Source organism: Nymphaea colorata, chromosome 3, assembly GCF_008831285.2.
Source record: "Nymphaea colorata isolate Beijing-Zhang1983 chromosome 3, ASM883128v2, whole genome shotgun sequence".
Taxonomy (NCBI): domain Eukaryota; kingdom Viridiplantae; phylum Streptophyta; class Magnoliopsida; order Nymphaeales; family Nymphaeaceae; genus Nymphaea; species Nymphaea colorata.
This window is the reverse complement of record NC_045140.1, coordinates 6,168,057-6,185,854: the sequence shown is the minus strand read 5'-3', so window position 1 is coordinate 6,185,854 and position 17,798 is coordinate 6,168,057. Positions and strand designations below refer to the sequence as shown.

The 17,798-nt window shown below is 39.2% G+C and overlaps 2 protein-coding genes across 24 annotated transcripts; both read left to right on the top strand.

Moving 5' to 3' along the window:
- Positions 1-4,930: 4,930 nt before the first annotated feature.
- Positions 4,931-5,507, top strand: LOC116250983 (cysteine proteinase inhibitor A-like). Its single transcript, XM_031625010.2, has one exon. The coding sequence runs from the start codon at positions 4,989-4,991 to the stop codon at positions 5,349-5,351; it is 363 nt and encodes a 120-aa protein (XP_031480870.1). The 5' UTR covers positions 4,931-4,988; the 3' UTR covers positions 5,352-5,507.
- A 4,576-nt stretch (positions 5,508-10,083) lies between these two features.
- On the top strand, positions 10,084-16,136 carry LOC116251272 (uncharacterized). Of its 23 annotated transcripts, XR_007572949.1 has the most exons (7): positions 10,084-12,567; positions 12,694-12,761; positions 14,217-14,297; positions 14,380-14,504; positions 14,751-14,863; positions 15,136-15,343; positions 15,786-16,136. XR_007572949.1 is itself a non-coding variant. In XM_031625437.2 (4 exons), exons 2-4 carry the CDS (start codon positions 14,941-14,943, stop codon positions 15,924-15,926), a joined length of 303 nt encoding a protein of 100 aa, XP_031481297.1. In that variant the 5' UTR covers positions 10,084-10,308; positions 14,751-14,940; the 3' UTR covers positions 15,927-16,136. The 23 variants fall into 23 exon arrangements, 4 of the variants coding, with proteins under 4 accessions (XP_031481297.1, XP_031481299.1, XP_031481298.1 ...); XR_004171639.2 differs by lacking the exon at positions 15,136-15,343; XR_007572950.1 differs by having other exon boundaries at positions 14,751-14,960; positions 15,136-16,136.
- The last annotated feature ends 1,662 nt before the right edge of the window (positions 16,137-17,798 follow it).

Below are 17,798 nucleotides of genomic sequence, written 5' to 3'. Positions count from 1 at the left end.
TCCAGTAAGGTAATGCTTAGAAACATGTCACAAATTGTAGAGACTAGAACGATCAAGATCATGCATGAGGGTTGCTATTTTGGAGCAGCAAAAGGGCGGTGTCATTCTTGAGTTAAATGGCTTGGCGAAGACCTCAGAGAATAAGACTGGCTAGGATCTTCACCATCGTGGCAAATCACAAACATTTGATAAGCTGAAAATCAAGTTGCTGGTTTTAATTGAAAAACAGAAACGAAACCCACTGATTTGGGTGTTAGGATGTTAAAAACAGAGGATGTTTACCTAGTTTTCAACATGGTAGGAAGAGGCGTCGACCGTCACCAAGACTGCTGCAAAGCAGGCCATGGTGGAATGGTTTTGCCTCTGTTAGCGGCCAACCACTTTGTGGGTGCTAAATGAGGTCTGATCCTCATTCCTTTTGAAAAAAAGATGCATGCATAACAATATAACTAGATTTCATGCAAGTTAGAAAGATTACCAACCTGATCTGCTGGAAATTTTAAGGCGAATTTAAGCTTGGATTGCTGTCCAAAACAAGGGCGCCGAGTTGGGCTGAATGTTGTGGCTGGAATCGGCTCGAACGAGGGGCAGTTGGTGAGTTGAATAGCCTGCCTTGGTGGAGTCTGATTTGAAGTTGCTTTGAGCCAGATAGGTGGTGCTGGACTCGACCAACTTGGGATGTGCTTGCTTGCAACGCCTTGAGCATACGACCAGCTGGAGCAGAACGTGAGTTGATTAAAGGCTGGCTGGGCTGAGTCGCCCTAGGGAGGGAGGAAGCCGACTTGGTTGAGACGCCTTGGGCAGGTGGTTGACTAGGCTGAAATGCCTAGGATGGGGAGGCGACTTAGGCTGAGTTGGTTTGAGTAGAAGCGCCTAGGCTGGACGGGCTGGTTCGTACGCCTTGAATGGGGGCATCTAGGCTGAACCAAGCTGCTGCCTTGAAGCGGTTGGAGTCACGTTGGAGAAGCCTACCTCGAGTTTACCTTGGTGGAGGCGATTGGCTGGAGAGTTGAACCAAGCTTGGAGCAGACGTCCTTGGCCAGAGATCGGCTAGGAGTTGGGATCATAGTTAACAAAGTGTGATCGCTTGAGCCACCCTTTATTTTATTGGTTTAGATCATAGTTGATCTAGTCTAAAGCGCTTTGTCATGGTGCCAAGTTCAAAGAGTCTTTCGACTTGCTTGAATTGAGAATGGATTAACTCGATTATGTTGTGATCTGAGTTAAATTCGGATTAGAATTCTTGTGAATTTTTTTATTAAATAGTTTTTAAGAAAATTGAGGAAATCGTCACTTTAAGTGATTCATTCCTAGATTTTTCTAAAGAGAAAGAGAGAGAGAGAGAGTCACACCAACGTATTTTTCTCTCTTTGGCTGCAATGACATTTTAATTCTCACCAATGAGAATTTTAATGTTGTTCAAAAATTTAAATTTTGGATCTTGATTTGCATTGACCTCAAACTTAATCTTCGAATTTTGCTTAAATTTGAAAAAAAAACCTTAATTTTTGGAATTCATTGAATTTTTGCAAGTGGTTCATATACTTAGATCTGAAATTGGATTAGGCGGACATCAACTCCGGTCTAAAAATTTTCTTGAAAATTTATAAAAACGCCATTGAGAAAAATTTGAAAAAAAAATTAGCTGTAAAAACACAGCAAGTGGCACCTCAGAAAAAAAAAGAAGAAATAATACCACATGAACCAATAAATGTTAAAACCATTAAAAAATGTATTTTTCGCAAAATAATATGATTACGGATGTCTAATTATGAATCAGTAAAGCACACCATAACACATTGCGCATATCAATGACATGATAATAAAGATAATCAAGTGTTCAGAACAAGGTTAAACAATTAAAATCGAAAGTTGTATATCATAAAAGATAAAAGAGAATTTAAATAAAATCAAGCCGCTCGAGGTTCAAGGCATGCAAAATCGTCCAATTTCCTAAAAACCAACTATTAGATATCTAATTCTAATTTATAGAAAAGCTACATGAAATTACCAATCTGATAAAAAAAAGCAAGGGAACATAAATTCTCAATATCCTCATATTCACAGCTTCCATTTTCACATTGTTATCCAGAACTACCATCTCTTATAATTTTGCTGAACAGAAAAAAAAAAAAAAAAGTTGGTTTGAAGAGTAACAAATACATGCATAAACTTGAGTCTTGGAGTGGTCATTATCACGTCTCAGTGCCCTCTACCTCTGAACCGTAAAAGGTCCCGAAGCATGTTCTATGAAAACCCAATGAGGGTGGGCACAAAGGAGGAGTAGTGGCTTCTCTTTAAAGACGGTGGAATGAACCACTCACCCTTTTAAAAAAAAGTACATGCATAAACTTTAAAAATTAGAATACAAGAAATAACATTAATATTAAATAAAAATATCACACACAAAAAGAACAGCATATATGAACGACCACTATATATATATATATAGGCACAAACGTGCTTCTAATGGAAAATCAGGTGAAACATCAAGATTAGAATGAGGCAAATAAAATATAATATGAACACCAAAAAGGAAAAAAAATTGATAAAACAAGGCAGATCACATGCAAATCACATGCCACATGAAGCAGATCGAGGAAAAGTAAATCTGCTTAAGGAAAAAAAGCAAAGTTGGCAGGAGAACAATTCAATGATGTGAGAATGTGAGATGTGTAAGAAATTCATATTGACGAATCCACAAGAAAAAGAAAAACTGTTTAAAATAAAAAAAAAAAAAAGAAGAAGAAGAAATTGAGGAACAAATGAAAGCAGGCCTAACAAAGCAACGTGGTGAAATGTGTAACAAATCTATATTGTACTTCAAGAAGCCCACCAGGTAGAAGACACCTTGTGGTATCAATGCATGAGAGAGTTGACTTGAACAGAGCAATATTTGACACCAAAAAAGATAGAGATCGAAAAGAGAGAAAGTCGATAAAATGGAAATACATAACAAAATTTGAGAACAAAAAATCTCTTAGATACAAGAACAGCAAAAACAAAATAGAAACACGAAATATGCAAGACAGCAGCACAAGAAAACAGAATAAAAGGTGTAGGAAGAGAGTAGATAGACGAAGCGGCAAAGTCACCCAACAATAAACGAAAGATAGTGTAATAGCAAAGTGGACATCCCCGCACAATATATACCACAAAATCCGGCAATGAAGAAGAGAGAGGGAGGGGGAAGAATGGGCCATGTTAATTTACCAAGTGGTTTAATAAACGTTTCAACAAAAGGGCAAATAACACTGGGTGCCCAACTTTTCAAACATATCAAACAAATGCCTAACGTTTTCACTAAATTCACAAACAGCCACTCTCTAAACAATAATTAAGATAAACTCATAAATCATGCGTTTGCCCTCTTATTAGTTATCTTTAAAAAAAGTAAGAAGTAAAAAGTAAAAAAAAAAATACAATTGTTGTTCAGATGGCATCGACTCCGTTAGACGGCAAGCGGCAATTGAGGTTTGAACCCTCGGCGCCCATTGGCAATGTGGGTCTAGTCAAGACCTTGCTGATATACCTTCCAGTGTAGCGGCGGAGCTAGGATATTTTAGATGAGAGGCACTCCACTCATCAGCACAGGTTTGATGTGGACGTTTTATAAAATTTGTTAAGTCATCACAATATGATTTTTCATTTGTTCAATGAAACTTTTGATATGCTAGTGTGGGCGGTGGCCCACACTAGACCGCCACTGGTCCATCCAATGAGGGGCTGCTTATTTCTGTGTATTCTTCAAAGCAACGGCTGTTTATAAATGTGATGAAAAATTTAGGACCATCCTAAAAAAGTTAGCTGTCACGTGTTATGGTCCCTCTGTCGGCCATTTTTGTAATCTTTTACCTACCACAAGCTCATTCAATCAAAGCCCACATCCATTCCCAAGGATCCCAGTAAATCCCAATGGGGTTGGGTATCTGATTGGATCTCTTAAAAAATCAAATAAAATCCGATCAGATTCACATTTAAAATACTATATGTTATCAAATTGAGATTCAGATAAATGTCCTATATCTAATGTCCATATAATTTTTAGCAAGTTTAGATTTAGTTTTAAAACTTGGATTTGAATCTAAATGTTAATACGGAAACTCAAATATAAATTGGATTTAAATATGGTATAAGATTTATCTTTGTCGGTATTACAATCTAAATTGAAATCCAAATATATAAACATATGAAAAAAGTGGATATTCAAAAGTGTAATGACACACTTCAAGAGGTGTACCGTAAAGCAATGAGAGTTTGATAGTGACATCAACTAAGAAGTATTATAAGAAGAGCTGTCGACATATAAATTGAAACATGAATGAAACTATGATTTTTTTCAAGGGCGGGCTAAACATTTCAATTTCTAGATTTGGGTACGATCAAATTAAACTTGAATTACGCAACTAAAAATTTTCAATTTTTTTAATATATATATTTTTTTGTTTCAATTAAATGAGATGAGGCCATGGGTTAGGCGGCCCCCCTCCCTCCGCCGCTTAATTGTGGGTTATCTTAAAATAGGCATAACAAGGGATTGGAGGAGTGGAGGAGGATTGGACTTTCTGGCGAACGATCGACGGAAAACTCTACTCATCGCCGGAAAAAGAGGGCTCCATGGCGCCCAAAGGGTGAGAATACACGCAATTCAAATCCGATCCCTTCAAATCCCTATTACCGACAAACGGACGCACGCGGAAAAGGGACAGTGTACAGCGAACCCCAGAAGAAATCCAATGGCCGTCACTCACCCTCTTAGTCAAACAGACGGTCAAGATTCTTGACCATCAAGCCTTATCAAGTCACATCTACGTCCCCACGGGAAGCCATATCCTGGAAGCCTCCAACAACCGTTGGATCACACGCTCGTGACGCCGGTTTCCATAAACAATGACCACAAAACCAGCGGCTATAAATGCCACCTAACTCACCCCCAATCTTGCATATTCTTGTCTTCGAAGCGAAACCGTCGGAAGAAGAAGAAGACGATGGCGATCTCTGTCTCATCCATGGCTTCCTTCCTCCTGCTGGTGTCCCTATCCGTCTTCCTCACCGGGCCTTCCCTTTGCGACGCTCTAGTAGGGGGGAAATCGGACATCCCGAACGTGAAGTCGAACAAGGAGGTTCAGGATCTGGGGAGTTGGTGCGTGAGCGAGTACAACAGCCAGCAGCACCGGAGCCTGACGTTCAAGGAGGTGACGTCGGGGCAGCAGCAGGTGGTGGCGGGGATGAACTACTACCTCCACATCCAGACCGTCGATGGTGGCGCCACCAAGTACTACGACGCGGTCGTCTGGGTCAGGGCCTGGCTCAGTTCCAAGCAGCTCCTTTCCTTTCAGCCCGCTGCTTAATTAGGCCGCCCCTTCGTCTGTAATTCTCTCCCCCCATCTCGCGATGGGGGCTTTTTGTGAAGTTGGTTTTTTTCTGTGTTTTTGTTGGTTCTGTGAACGGCGAAGTAGTTGTTAATAAAACGGATTTGGGGTAATGGAGGATTTCTTGGGGTTTCAGATATCTGCTGCATTTGGAAGCAATTGTTTATGAGTGGTTGTATTGCAGACCAACTGTTCGACGAAATTCTTCCGTGATCTTTTGTGGGTTTCTTTTGTTAATCTGACCTTCGTTCCTTAAGATCAACCTTGCTCTGCGTAATGAGGCTCTGTGTGTGAGAGAGAGAGCTGGTTAACTGGTGGTTGGGAGGTTCAATATCTTACATAGAATCCGTGATATTCGCCAAGAATGTTTGGTTGTCAACGATTCAAGGAAGCCGAAGGTGATCATCTATATATGATTTTCTTTTCCAAACGACGTACGTTTCTTCTTTAATTAGAAAAATGTGTCCAGACGCCCTGCAACACGTGGAGACGGAGAGCCAGAGAAAGGATCCCAGTTACCACTTGTTGCACTACATCTCTTCTGATCTGAAAATGGTGGTCATGTCATGTCATAATAGAATAAAATTTTAATATTTTAAAAAGAAAATGGAATGTCTATCTTCTATAAATTAGTTTGTTTTTATGGAATTAAATATTACGAGACGAATACTTGTATGTTAAGTAATAAGGATAATAACCAAAACGTGTTTTCTTAGACTATCCACCACAAGGTTACAGGATTTGTACACCAAGAGAAAGCTAATGAATGATGAACACCTGTAAAAACTAGACTTAGGTTTTTCATTTTGACAGCGAAGGCTGAAAAGGAGATGATGGAAAAGGATTCAGAAATAAAGAACTCGAAACTTAGAAGGAGGTTGAGGGTTTAACAAGCTTTTGGTTCCTTCTGAATAATCTAAAAGAAAAAACCTGTTTCGTGTGATTAAGAGTGTAGTAATTGCCGTCAAAGGGGTCGGTTGCGAGAGTTAAAATATCAATTTTCAGCTCATATCTGAAACTTGGAAAGGTAAGCCTTCTCAGCCGACATGCATTGGCATGTAGTGGCTATAATAAATTAAGTGCAAAATAAAATAAAAAAATAGTATTATCATTTTAATCATACGTTGACTAATGGCGGACTGTATTTGTTAATTTGGACGATCCAGCCTTGATAGGGACTAGGGGTGAACACGAGTCGAGTCGAGCCCGAATTCAGTCAGCTCGAGCTCAGCTTGACTAATGAAACATTGAGCTTGACTCGACTTAAGCTCGAGAATAGCACGACGGAAGCAGCTCGAGTTTGACTCGGCAATTATGTGTTGAGCTAGAGCTCGACTAGATTAAGGCTCGACAAACTCGTTTGAATATAGAATTGATATTCATCGTTACGTGTTGAGTTTGAGCACGACTCGATTAAGACTCAACAAACTCGTAAACTCGTTTAAATATATCGACTTCATTAAGCCTCAACAAACTTGATTCAGGCTCAAGCTCGACTCGACAATTATGTATTGAGATTGAACTCTAATCGATTATTTGAATGCTGTCCTTAGCTTTGGTGTTAGGCGTGCACTGTCCCTGCTTTCCTTTTTCCCCATATGCAACTTAGTTTAAATTGTTTCGACTCTATGCAACTTAGTTTAAATTGTTTCGACTCTCGGAATAAGGTTATGAAATGTTATTATCGTTCATTTATAATGCCTTGTTTCCTCCTTAATATTTTTTGTTATGAACAAGATATTTACATTTCTATTTCGAGACCAAGGCTATTTATTGTGTTATATTGGTCTTAATGCCAACTAACTGCAAATTGCCAATTATTGATCAAACGGTTAATATCATAATGCCAGCTCCTTCAAAAGCAAAAAATCATGTTCCGCAATAAATGGATCATGACTCACTGAGCATTATATTTATAATGGCTCTAATAACTACTGTTTTTATTGTTTGGGTAACTTTGCATAAGCCAGCTCATAAAGTTATTTTTTTTTTTAATTAAGCCACAATATATTCACCACTTAGAGGAAGACCTAAGGTACCAATAACTGATTACGGAAAAAAAATAACAAAAAAAAAAAAATGCGTGCAAGATGGTATGGAGGGCCGTCCCAGTCTTGCTTGATGCTTTGTCTTATTTTGTACAAAAAGTAGTCCGAGCAATTTCTTCGTTCAAACGAAACTGTTTTTTTTTAATTTAATTTGGAAAGAGAAATCACTCTAATAGAACTGGTGACTTCCACGTATGGACGACGGGGAAACAAGGATGAGGTTTTTGACAAGAAAAAATGAAAAGTTGGATTATTAGTAGTAGGACAATTTTTAAGCCTTCTCAGCCGACATGCATTGGCATGTAGTGGCTATAATAAATGAAGTGCAAAATAAGAAAAAAAAATAGTATTATCATTTTAATAATACGTTGACTAATGCCGGGCTGTATTTGTCATTTTGGCCGACCCAGCCTTGATAGGGACTAGGGGTGAAAATGAGCCGAGGAGTCGACTCCTAGTTCAGTCAGATCGAGCTCAGCTTGACTAATGAAACCTCGAGCTCCACTCCGCTTAAGGTCGAAAATAGCTTGACGGAATCAGCTTGAGCTCGATTTGGCGTTACGTGTGGAGCTCGAGCTTGGCTTGATTAAGGCTTGACAAACTCGTAAACTCGCTTGAATATATCAACTTGATTAAGGCTCGACAAGTTCGATTAAGGCTCGACAAGTTCGATTAAGGCTTGAGCTCAACTCGGTAATTATGTATTGAGCTCGAACTCTACTCAATTATTTGAACGAGTCGACTCATGAACTCGAGCTCGACTCATTAAGCAAATGACTCTGCTCGAACTTGTTTACGAGCCAAGCTTTAACGAGTCATTGTTCACCCCTAATAGAGACCAACCTCTAGACTCCGGGAATAAGAGGAATGGGGAGGGGCTTGGGCTTTATGATTTTCCCATCCAACAACTTGTAATTCTAGTGCTTGAATTTAAAAAACAAAAATCAATGGTACACATATTTTTTTATTTTGGAAGGACCAATCAAATCTTTTAAGAAATTTGAAGAAGGTATAAAGTTTTTCTTCGAATTTCTAATTTTTTTTAATTCGAGTCCTTCTTACTAGGCTCACCTGAGATGGCTAAACAATGCTATTATCATAATGTGGTCAAATGAGGTTCCTCTCTTATGTTGAACTATCGAAAGCAACTCATCACCGGTGAAGAATTTATCTTCAAGAGCATGGGAAGACCCAAAAATTTTTCATGAGTTGAGCATAATTAAAGTTTCTAAATTTTGATTATGACAAAAATATCAGTTTTCAAAATTTTTATATAAAACAAGTAAATTTTTTTAAAATTTACATATAAATTTAAAAAAAACAAAATTGGGGTGGGGCTAGGCAGATTGGAGTCATACCTTGGCTCTACTCATTTTTCCTTTTTCAATGGGCACATTGACTTTGGGAATAACGTTATGAAATGTTATTATCGTTCATTTACAATGCCCTTGTTTCCTCCTCAATATTTTTTGTTATGAACAAGATATTTACATTTCTATTTCGAGACCAAGCCAATTTATTATGTTATATTGGTCCTAATGCCAACTAACTGCAAATTGCCAATTATTGATCAAATGTTTAATATCATAATGCTAGCTCCTTCAAAAGCAAAAAATCATGTTCCCCAATAAATGGATCATGACTCATTAAGCATTATATTTATAGTGGTGCTAATAACTACTGTTTTTATTGTTTGGGTAACTTTACGTAAGCCAGCTCATAAAGTTATCTGTTTTTTTTTTTTAATTAAGCCACAATATATTCACCACTTAGAGGAATAACTAAGGTATCAATAACTAATTACGGAAAAAAATAACTAGAAAAAAAAATGCGTGCAAGATGATATGGAGGGCCGTCCCAGTCTTGCTTTGTCTTATCTTGTACAAAAAGTAGTCTGAGCAGTTTCTTCATTCAAACGAAACTGTTTTTTAATTTAATTTGGAAAGAAAAATCACTCTAATAGAATTGGTGACTTCCACGTATGGAACAAGGAGAGACAGGGATGAGGTTTTTGACGAGAAGGAGAAATGAAAAGTTTAATGAGTTTTTAGGACAATTTTTTAGTCTTACAACCTAAAAAGGCATCTTTTGCTTGAAAAACCATTATCAAGGGGTCGTAGTGCAGTGGGTAGCAAGGCGGTCCATTTGAAAGGGTCGATCGTTACAATTTTGTAGTTGCTATCATGATCCAGTGTGCTATTTTTCTAAACCATGGTATTCTTTTTGAACCCTAGGGCGGGGCTAGGGCACACGGGGAGGCGGTGGTTTCTCTTCGAGGCGGTGGAAAGAAGAAACCATTAAAAAAAAATCTGTCACTATGGTTCAGTATTTCAAGATTTTTCAGTGAAGATGTGATGCAGGGAAATGGTCGTTGTATAATTTATTAGGAGCCCCCAAACTTGACCAGTTCAAGTAATCTATCAATTCCCATTACCAAAAAGTTGGTTCGTCTGCCAATTTTCCACTATATTGTCCTCTTACGCTATGTTAGTAGTACAATAATGTCTCGGCCCACATATTACAGCCCTTACGAAGGACACCTATGGCCAACATGGGGCCAGTTTTATCTTGAGGGCGTTTACTAGCATAAAATTATATGTTTTGTCCTCTCTTGGAAAACATGGCTTGTACAGATACACGTTGCTCTCCTATTATTGCACCTCTATGGACAAGAGAGAAGGAGAGAAAGAAAAGGGCAAGGCAGCTCGGATGGAAGAGAAGGAGAGAAAGAGAAAGGGTGAGGGCAACTCAGGGGCGGAGATGGACGAGAAGGGGTAGCTCGGGGGTGGAGACGGGGACGGAGAAGGAGGAGCAGGAGAGAAGAGAAAGGTAGCTTGGGGTTGAGGGAGAGGCTGCAGGGAGAGAATGACCTCGAGCACTGTTTCGTGGTAAACATCATCGACCTTTTATGCCCATTGTTCTCTGTCTAACGTTTGCGTCAACTTCACCTAAACTGAACATGTCTGTTCCGTCCCGCGGTGTTCCAATGCATTTAAACGAACTGTAGGATTCATTTGGTCCACAAACATTGCACGGTATTCATCTTCCATGCTGAATCTACCAACTACCTGCCAGTTTTGAGTTACTCCTCCCGTATCCTTCATCAGCTTTATGTTGACCTCCATTAGAGTGGCAGCGTTCTTTGCTTCGAAGCATTCTGGTAACTTTTCATAGGTCCAATGGATATTTTTGTTGGCATATAAACAAAGCCTTGGATGAATGTGCAACTTCAATTCCTAAAAAATAGTGTAGTCTACCCAAGTCCTTGATCTCAAAACTCTTGTTCAACATTTTCTTTGTGAGTTGCAAGAATTTCTCATCGTCCCCTGCCATTAAAATGACAACCATGCATGCTGTGATAGACCCAACTATAGTAAAGCTTTGCATCCAGTCTATATGTAAATTAGAGAAGAACAATCTTAAGCTCATAGGTGTTGGCCGGGTCTGGTGCCCCATCGTGCCTTTGCAGTATTCTGCGTAGCATCTGTGCGTGCCAAAACTCATACTCTAACAGGAAAGCCTCATTCATGCTCGTCATGTAATGTGTGATGTTGTAGCCCTGTGGTTGACTGATGGTCCCTATACGTTGTATGTGGCGGTCCAAACCAAGTCGAGGGGGATGCTCCTGTATGTAGAGTTTTGTGCATAATGAGATCTGAAATGAATTTTTTTGGTTTGGATAACGAGTTTTGGATCTGAATTTTGGGTGTTGGATCTGAATGTGATTATTGAGAACCCAATGGAGATCCAGAGCCAAAACAGATAGTGAGAATTAAGCGGATCTGAAAATGCTATTTTGGATCGAAATGGATCCAAAAGTGATGTGTTGGATCCGAATGGTTATGAAAGTGACATTTTGGATATGAATGGAACGGAAAGTAAGAGTTTGGATCTAAATGAATTGGAAGGTGATGATTTGGATCCGAATGGATCTGAAAGTGATTATTTGATCTAGATGGGTCGGAAAGTAAAAGTTTGGATCTAGATGGATCTGAAAGTAATGGTTTGGATCTGATGGATACAAACGTAAATGTTTGGATCCGGATCGATTTGAAAGAGATAGTTTGACTCCTGACGGATCAGGAAGTAAAAGTTTGGATCTAGATGAATCTAAAAGTAAAAGTTCGGAATAATCCAAAAGAGATAGTTTGATTCTTGATGGATCTGAAACTAATAATTTGGACCCGAAAGTGGTAATGTGGATATAGATGGATCAGAAAGTGATGGTTTGGATCATGGTGAATCCGAAAGTAATAATTTGGTTCTGAAATGGATTAGAATGTGATAGTTTGGATCTAGATGGATCCGAAGGTGATGGTTTGGATCCTGAATGGATTGAAAGTTGGATTTTAGATCCCAAAAAAATCCAGAAGACACATGGGGATTAATAGTTTAGGTCTGAAATGGATCTAAATCTGGGATTCAGGCCTTAGTTTAGATTTGAAGTGAATCTAGGGTTTGGAATTTGATCCAAGATGGGTCTGGGGTTGAGATTTGGATCTAGTTTGAATCTGAAAGCTGATCTTTTTGGATGTATGATTCTAAATCCTGGGGCTGTGGCGGATGAATGAAAGTCTGGATTTAACCTCTGACTTGGGTAGATACAAAATGACAACATACAGATGAAACTGAAATTACATACATATTTTTGTTATGGAGTGGCAAATATTTGTAGTGAAATTTTGGGGTGTTGACAGATGATATGGACTGATGAGTTTTTGAGACATCAGTAAATATTAAATGATCACTTGGAGCTGATGTTTGGGGAAAATGTCTCATTAGATCGCCTGCTATCACTACAACAAAACTGGGCAATACCCACGATCATTGCCCATGGATATGACATGACCACGGGTCTAAGCAGCTCAACATTTTATATTAACAACCCGCGACGCGTGTCCATCATTCCCTCGCGATTTTATTTGGCGCGAAAGTTTTCGGTGGTCGAGAAAGGGAGAGACTAGTCCATGCTCAAGTTTGCTCCAGAGGTTTCTTCCAGCTCATTTCTTTTGTCACCGGTGCTGAAGCTAAAGACTTTTTGCTTTTCCTTTTCTGTGATTTGCTCTGGGTCTCGGCCGTTGATCGGATTCTTTTCCGTATTGGTCGGTGAGGCGCTGATGTGAAGAACTATGTGTTGATTCACTTAGGTATGTCTTATAGCTGTTCATCTTTCCAGCATCTCTCGTTTGAGAACTAGGTTCCTATTTTGTAGTTATAATTAAGCTTTTCTAGTGGGACACTTATTTTTTAGTGCTTTTATTTTTCTCGTGTAGTGATCAGAGGGAGAATCATCATCCGATTCTTCCTCCGCTTATCCTCCCTTGCTCGTAAGGGTTTGTCGGTAAGGCTTTTTATCTCATTCTGTGAATTTAGCGTGTTCATTTGTTTGGCAGAAAATAGTTGGACATTCGTTTGCTATATGCAGTTATGCATTTTCATGACACTTAGTGGTTGTCTATGCTGGTTTTAATTTTGTCTTTTATCATTTGTTTCTGCGATTCTGCTCCCAATTACTTTGTTAAGGTCTGATTGACTTTTTTTTGGACATCAATAAGATGATTTGCTGGTTAGGCATATTCATCGTTTCCTCTATTTCTCTTGGCCAGACAGTTGGACAGTCCCTATCCAAGTGAGGTTCTTGTTGGTTTGGCATCTTGAATGCTGTTTCACAATTAACAGGAAAGAAGTAACTCACATTTAGATGATGGCATTAAAATTTAAATATTTTTCCTTGATAACCACACTTTGTTGGACAATGGAGGAACTGTTAGCAGGCCTGGTTAATTACTATCGCTTAAGTAATTAAAACAACACACAAACACACACACACACACACACAGCATACATTTAAGTTGTAATAGGTTGATGGTTAGTGTGATGATCAACAATGAACTGATGGGTAAATTGAGTGAGAAGGGTAAACAAAAATGTAGTCAATTTTGGTTTTGAAACCTCAAGCACTGATCAACCTCTGAGTAGGGAAAGATGTGCAATAGCTGAGGTTTCTACTGTCATCTGGGGCGGAGCCAGGATTTTTTTCAGGGTCGGGCCAAGAAGAGTGACGGGTAGGGCCAAGAGGAGCGACGGGCCGGGCCAAACTAAAAAAAATGATTTTTTCAATATAATTTTTTTTTCCCTGCGCTCACCCGGGCCATGGCCCGGGCGGCCCCCCCCCCCCTCCCTCCACCCCTGACTGTCATTGTCATCATTGTAAAGAACTATCTGTACTAGCAGAACAGTCTGTCTTCTACGTAGACAAAAAAGAGCTTCTTTAGTTCTATGGTATTGCATCTCTAGAGTTTAAGAGCTTCTTTGTGTTTCGTAGCTTGATGGCATATGTCTTCTCCTAATCCTATTTAACAGTTTAAGAAAGATGTAGCTTTTACTCATGCCATGCTATATGTTAATTTAATATTACTTCTCTTCTTACAGCCAATGCTAATGAAAAAAAAAATGCTAAAATGGGAATCTGATATTGTCTTTAGTTGCATGGTTTGCTGTCACTTTTCACCAACCTTTTGGATCAGTGTTTGGAATCTTTGGATCATTAAAATTTTCAAACTCAATATGAAGGTCTGCCTTTCATATTTTCTAAAAATTTGAGACTTTCTCTGATTAAAATTTGTGATCTTGATGCAAAAATTTATCAGGAAATAACTTGAAGGGTCCTATACCAGACTCTTTAGGAACATTAAAAAGCTTGACTTCATTGTGAGGGCTGCAAAGACTTTGCCATCTTGATGAGCTCATTTGTTATAATTCCATGAGTGAACTCATTAAGCACTTCTGATCTTAGGGACTAGTCCAACAACCACTTGTCTGGACCTGTTCCAAGCAGTTTACTGGACAAGCAAAAGAATGGACAGCTCATGTTGAGGTAGGCATTGATTTCACTAACATAGTTGGAGTCAGGTACTACATCAGCATTTGAGACCGACCTTTTTAACATGTGGGCGCAGGACTGACAATTCAGGATCCCCAGGAAAAAGCCATAAGTTACTCATCATAGTACTAGTGGTAGCATCAGCTGTTATTCTGGCATTGGTAATTGCCTTGTACATGTATCTGAGAAGAAGAAATGCAGGTAAATGCCATTACCCCCACACCATGTAACTGGGATACTGTTTTGGTTGAGAAGGGGCTGAATAGGACTTTGGAAAGTTGTTTAGGTTGCAGAACATTAAACCTGGCCTACAGGCCTTCTCACGCTGATGCAGCATGTGATTTTAAATATGGTGTAGATCCGTGCAGGATTCTCTTTCTCCTACTGCAGCTATTTGATGGAAACTGATGTAACTTCCAATATTATTGAAGCTTCATGGAAATGCAGGGTGGTGGTAGGTCATCGGCTAGGAAAACCATTGGAAGGGTCACAGCTGGGGCTGTTACCATGAAGCTTCTTAATGACGTCCTTCATGGTTGCATCAGTGATCGCGAGGCAAGGTAGAATATAATTTGGAAATAATCAACATTGTTGTTGTTAATTCCAAGAATCAACCACTAGAATGCTACACTGATTGATGGCTGTAAATTGTAACATGTAAGTCTACTGTTTGTGGTCTTCTATTGGTGTTCATAAGTAGTAGTGCATTCTGCGGACTCCAAGTTTTATATCTGGCAGTAAGAAATTTGATTGAATCTGGTCATACTTCTTCTGCTTAGGTTAACAATTGTGGAATTGGCAAATGGTGAAATACTTCTTCTGCTTCTGTCAGGTTTGGTACGATCTCCTGTTTCAGCAACATTACCACAGATTGGGTCAAGATTGTATGTTACATGGGGCATCCTGTGGAGCTTTCCGGAGGCATGATATGATTGATTTGTATTTCTACTTTGTATGGCATGTTATTAATTCATGAAATGGGGAAATATGCTGATCCAAAATATGCTGGGAAGATGATTGATGCTATTGACTATGTGAAGGTTAGAGGGGATCTAACATAGCTATTTTTTACACACTTGGTTCTTTTTAAAAAAAGGCATATAGTTAGAGTGAGGCTATATCTAGTTCCATTCTGTCTCACGTATTTCCTGACTTTTTTCTTCATTGGCTGCTGTTTCTCATTTGATGTTTAAGACCCTCCTAATTTTGATCATTAGCAAGTATGGTCCACAGGTCAAGTTATACCAAATTTTCTCTTGAGAAGTATCTGTTTGCCCCTTGTGTAAAGGTCAGACAGTGATACAAAACGTGGTACTACGGTGAAATAAGCTATATTAAACTTGAAGCTGCTGTTTCCATGTCTCTGCTCTATTTATTCTTGAGCACTTAATGAAGAGAGAGAAAAATAGACTGCAACTGTTAAGCTTAAGAGAAATCAAAATCCAGCTTCACGTTCATAGATGTTTTCTGTTTATTGTGCAGCAAAGGCACATCAGGGTGTTCATATTTGAGTGCAAAGAGCCAAGCTGCGAAGCACTGAGGGTGGGGATCACTGCATCTATGCTTCTGCTATTAGCTCATGTAATCGCTACGGTGCACGGAGGCTGCATTTGTGTTACATAATTGATAGCACAAAGGGTGGAGTGGAAAGGATATTTTCAATTGTTGTACTGATTCCAAGTGGCTGATACTCTTCTTAAGGATTTTGTTTTAAATATAGTAGTTTGCACCAGCTATTTTTCGTTTCTTGAGGACAAGTATGTGTGTGTGTGTGTGTGTAACAAAAAATGAATTAATGAATAGCCGTGGTTTTTTCCATGGCTAATACATAAAGAGCTGTTGTGGTTGTTATAAATAATGGCCACAAGGTTAATGGTCCAAGCATACCATGGGTAGTGGATGCGATAGCCGCAGTCAAAACCATGGCAAAAAGTCTATTGCCACAAGGGCTATTGCCATTGTTACTTTACTGAACAGGTATGAGCGGCTTATGGCCCTTTATGTTATAGTGTATCTGTGATTGGAGGTAGGGTAGGAAATATCTCCATTAGATCTGAGTCATTTGACTGCACTAGATGGAAGGGAAGGATCGTGCGATGCATTGTGGGAACATTAAGTGTGGTAGCATATTCCTGTTAGCGTATGGAGGTTCGGGTCTATTCAGAGCCGATCCACTTGTTTTTTAATCCACACGCCTAAACATACTAGGCGGTGGCACATCTGTAAATGTTATATAATTTGTGTACATTTTGTTATAACCTGATTAGGTTTATTCTTTAATATAGCTTAAGGATCACACGGTTAAAACTGCCGGTGACTCTCTTTCTCCATTTGTCTTCTCTTCTACTTCTTCTTCTCATTCTAGCAGATTTCAGACGGAGAGACGTGCATAAGCAAAGATTCTTACATGTCTGTAACAATCTTTGCTTATGCACGTCTCTCCGTCTGAAATCTGCTAGAATGAGAAGAAGAAGTAGAAGAGAAGACAAATGGAGAAAGAGAGTCACCGGTAGTTTTAGCCGTGTGATCCTTAAGCTATATTAAAGAATAAACCTAATCAGGTTATAACAAAATGTACACAAATTATATAACATTTACAGATGTGCCACCGCCTAGTATGTTTAGGCGTGTGGATTAGAAAACAAGTGGATCGGCTCTGAATAGACCCGAACCTCCATACGCTAACAGCCCCCCTCAAGTTGTGCATGAGATTTGACCATGCATAACTTGTTCTTCAAGTCCCAAAAATGCTGCCCTGTGAGTCCTTTAGTAAAGATATCAGCTATTTGTTCACTGGTGGATATATAAGTAGGCACGATCTCGGCTTCTTCAACCTTCTGACGGATGAAGTGTTGATCAATCTCTCTGTGTTTGGTACGATTATGCAAAATGGGATTGAAGGCAATTTTTATTGCACTTTGATTGTCACATAGTAATGATGATTGGGCAATAGGAAGATTAAGCTCTCCAAGCAAATGTCGTAACCATGATGCTTCAGCGGTCCCTGCAGCCATTGCTCTATACTCTGCCTCAGTGCTGGATCGTGCAACAGCACGCTGCTTTTTACTGCTCCAACAGATGAGATTAGAATCAAGAAAAAGACAGAAGCCTGAAACTGATCGTCGATCATCGGGATCGCTTGCCCAGTCTGCATCAGTATATGTATATATGCTATGTCCAAGAGAAAGATTGGGGCATTTTGTGTAGACTAGTCCATCTCCAAGAGAAGCTTTGAGATACCGCAATATCCGCTTAGCGGCATCCATATGTCCTTCTGTGGGGGCATGCATGAACTGAGAAATCTGATTTACAGCATATACTATATCTGGGCGAGTAAAAGTGAGGTATTGTAACATACCAACAATGCTGCGATAGAATGTAGGATCGGAATATGCTGCAGTTCCATCAGATGAAGTCAACTTAGTGTTTAGAACACTAGGAGTAGTTATGGGTTTGCAATTAGTCATGCCTGCCCTGTCCAAAACATCTAGGGTA